Here is a 3,071-nt window from a genome sequence, read left to right as displayed (position 1 = left end):
TTCAGTGTTAAGTGCGTATGGACACGATGCTAAAAAAATTCTCAGTCTTTTGTATTATTTTTATAGTTTTGATTTCAACTTGTTGTGTTCCTATTTCATTCAATTTGATCAATAAACATTGCATTTGAAAGCAGCATTTCCTGCAGCCTAAAAGGGCTCTTAGATTTCAGATTGCATCCTATAGGATTTTGTATAGGGCATTCAATATGGTTATCTGGTCCCAGAGCAGTTGTTTGGTAGTGCCAATAAAATTAGTTAAAAGGTGTTTATATATAACAAACAGATCTGACCAAGATTTAAATGTTTCTCAGAGATAAAACTGAAAAGCTGTATTTTTGTCTTTACAGATGCGCATGAGAAATGTTCAACACAACACTAACATTCCAGCTTGTATCCAACAATGTCTCGTTGACCAGTCAGAAGTTGGCAGTGCCCATTAGGACGTTTATGGGCTTTCTCTGTGTGTCACCGTGTCTCATCTTCCTGTATATCAACACGGTCATGTTGTACAGTCTGAAGAGCAAGCCTGTGTTCAGAGAGACCTCACGCTACATCTTGTTTGGTAATTCTGGCTTCTGGATGATTCTTATAAAGTTTATTTTATATTATTAGTAACTACACTTAGTAATACTACAATAAAGTACATTTTTGCTGCATGATGTAAAAAAGCACTAGGGTTCTTAGCTGCATAGATTGGTCCAGTGGTATTTAAGCTGCTTCCCCCAGAACACATGTACTGATTCTGTGTTGTAACCCTGAGAGGGGGGATACACAGCTCTGCAAAAAATTAAGAGACCACTGAACCTTTTTCTTTCCTTTCCAAAAAAGTAAAAAAGGAAGGTTTTGAGTGACGAACAGAAGGGTTAAAATTAAGAAACCACTGCAAATTGAACGCTTCTATTCCTAACTCAAAATTAGCTTTTCAGCTTTTTTGGAAAGGAAAGAAAAAGGTTCAGTGGTCTCTTAATTTATTCCGGAGCTGTATTTTATCCGATCTGCTCTTTCAGCAAAAATGTCTCACTTCCCTTTCACCACTTTGCATAAATCTATATTTAAAAAAAATTGTTCTAGAGTGATTTGATAAAGTTTGAGAACTACCCCTGTATAGGCTGCAAATATACCACTGGACCAGTCAGGTCACACATTTAACTTTCTCTTGAAGACTTGTGGTATGTTACAGTACATGATTTCCAATACATTTAAAATATATTTAGGGTTTCTTAATGCTCTCCAAAAGCAAACACAGGGAAGAATGGATTTTTATGTGACAATTTGTTGTTTTACTATACAATCTGCGGTTGTGTAATTATAATATTTCCAACACTTAATCATGTGCATTTCTGATAGGTAACCTCCTTTTCGCTGACACCATCCTACTAGTGACCAGTCAACTGCTTTACATATTAGCCGTGGCTGGGTTGTTTGTAATCCGCTACATATGTGCTGTGATTGTGTTGGTGGCTATTTTCACCAGCACTGTCTCCCCTCTAAACCTGTCTGTAATGTCGCTAGAACGGTATGTTGAGCATATTTTTTTCTAATAATTTTCTAATAAGAAACAGAACACCCAATCTACACAGTTTACATCCAATTATATACTGTACAAATGTGTGGTATGCATACAATATAAGATTATGAGATGAGTGTTAAGTATATACAGAATATATGGATTTACAGTATCTGTATAATACACCTAGAGGCAGGGAGATGAACAGATTTTGTATAGTACATCTATTCCGGTAGATCAATAATACTTTGCAAATTCACTTTACTAAATGTAGTGCAGAATTTCATGACTAGGGTGACATTTGGGATTCAATACAAATTCTCTTTCTCAGGTATGTGGCTATCTGTTACCCCCTGAGGCACAGCTCCATCGTCACCCCCAGGACTACAGGAATTGTCATTGCTGTAATTTGGACGTTGTCATCCCTAAACACTATGATTAAGCTTATCATGTTGCTGGTTCTAGACTCCCTGCCTCTGGACCAGGTCATGCAGGAATTCTGCTCTACCAATAAGCTTTTCTGCCTTGAGATACACAACCAAGTAGACAATATTATGCAGGGCATCGTCTTCACAACTGTTGGTTTTATTATAATATACACTTACATTACTATGATGGTGATAGCTAAGTCTGCCTCCTCAGACAAAGACTTAAACAGCAAGGCTCGCAAAACGGTTCTACTGCACCTGATCCAGCTAGGCCTGAGTCTCTCCTCCACTGTTCTCCCTAGCATAGTGTCAGCTTTGAAATCCAGAGGCATGGACAAAGCAACACAGATCGAGTACATTTTGTTTATTGTTATGATTATCATGCCCAGGTGTCTGAGTCCTTTGATCTACGGCCTGAGAGACAAAATATTTAGACACATCCTTATGCACCATCTCACCTGTGGTCTTAGACCAAAAGTGAAGCCCAGCAAAATCTCCAGTTATTAATAACATTGATGTTTTTGTGAAACTAAACTTATAATAATGCTAGTAAAAATAAAGTAAAATTATTAAAATACAAGTGCCTTAAAACATGTTTAAGATTAGAACAAATACATTTTATTTTATTTAATCATAAAAGATTACAATTATTTACCCATTGATTAAAATAAAAAATACGTCTTTTGGCATTTCATTCTTTAAACAAGAAAGTCGTAAAATATTGAGAAATTTTGCTGAAAGGGCAGTAGGTTGCTATTTAAATCCATGGTGCAGCATTATGTATATAATAGAGAAGAGCAGCTTAGACCACTGGATGAACCTAAGCCACACCTAGCTATTGAAATATACAGTATCTCACAAAAGTGAGTACACTCCTCACATTTTTGCAAATATTTGATTATATCTTTTCATGTGACAACATTTTGCTACAATGTAAAGTAGTGAGTGTACAGCTTGTATAACAGTGTACATTTAACGCACCTGCTCCCATTCACATCTGAGAACTTAACGAGTCACATGACACCGGGGAGGGAAAATGGCTAATTGGGCCCAATTTGTACGTTTTCACTTGGGGGTATACCCACTTTTGTTGCCAGCTGTTAAGACATTAATGGCTGCGTGTTGTGTTATTTTGA

At 36.7% G+C, this 3,071-nt stretch overlaps 1 protein-coding gene across 1 annotated transcript; it reads left to right on the top strand.

Annotated features, from left to right (window-relative positions):
• Positions 1–501: 501 nt before the first annotated feature.
• Positions 502–2,442, top strand: LOC105030974 (odorant receptor 131-2-like). The gene is made up of 3 exons (XM_010905119.5): positions 502–562; positions 1,348–1,516; positions 1,839–2,442. The coding sequence occupies exons 1-3, from the start codon at positions 502–504 to the stop codon at positions 2,440–2,442; spliced, it is 834 nt and encodes a 277-aa protein (XP_010903421.5).
• Positions 2,443–3,071: the final 629 nt, after the last annotated feature.

Source organism: Esox lucius, chromosome 7, assembly GCF_011004845.1.
Source record: "Esox lucius isolate fEsoLuc1 chromosome 7, fEsoLuc1.pri, whole genome shotgun sequence".
Classification (NCBI taxonomy): domain Eukaryota; kingdom Metazoa; phylum Chordata; class Actinopteri; order Esociformes; family Esocidae; genus Esox; species Esox lucius.
This window is presented reverse-complemented; position numbering and strand designations above follow the sequence as displayed.

Bases quoted from the DNA above. Each gene is read 5' to 3' on its own strand.
- LOC105030974 (XM_010905119.5), top strand. From the start codon at position 502: ATGTTGTACAGTCTGAAGAGCAAGCCTGTGTTCAGAGAGACCTCACGC. The intron at 563-1,347 runs GTAATTCTGGCT...CATTTCTGATAG, and splicing joins CTCACGCTACATCTTGTTTG to GTAACCTCCTTTTCGCTGAC. The intron at 1,517-1,838 runs GTATGTTGAGCA...TCTCTTTCTCAG, and splicing joins TCTGTAATGTCGCTAGAACG to GTATGTGGCTATCTGTTACC.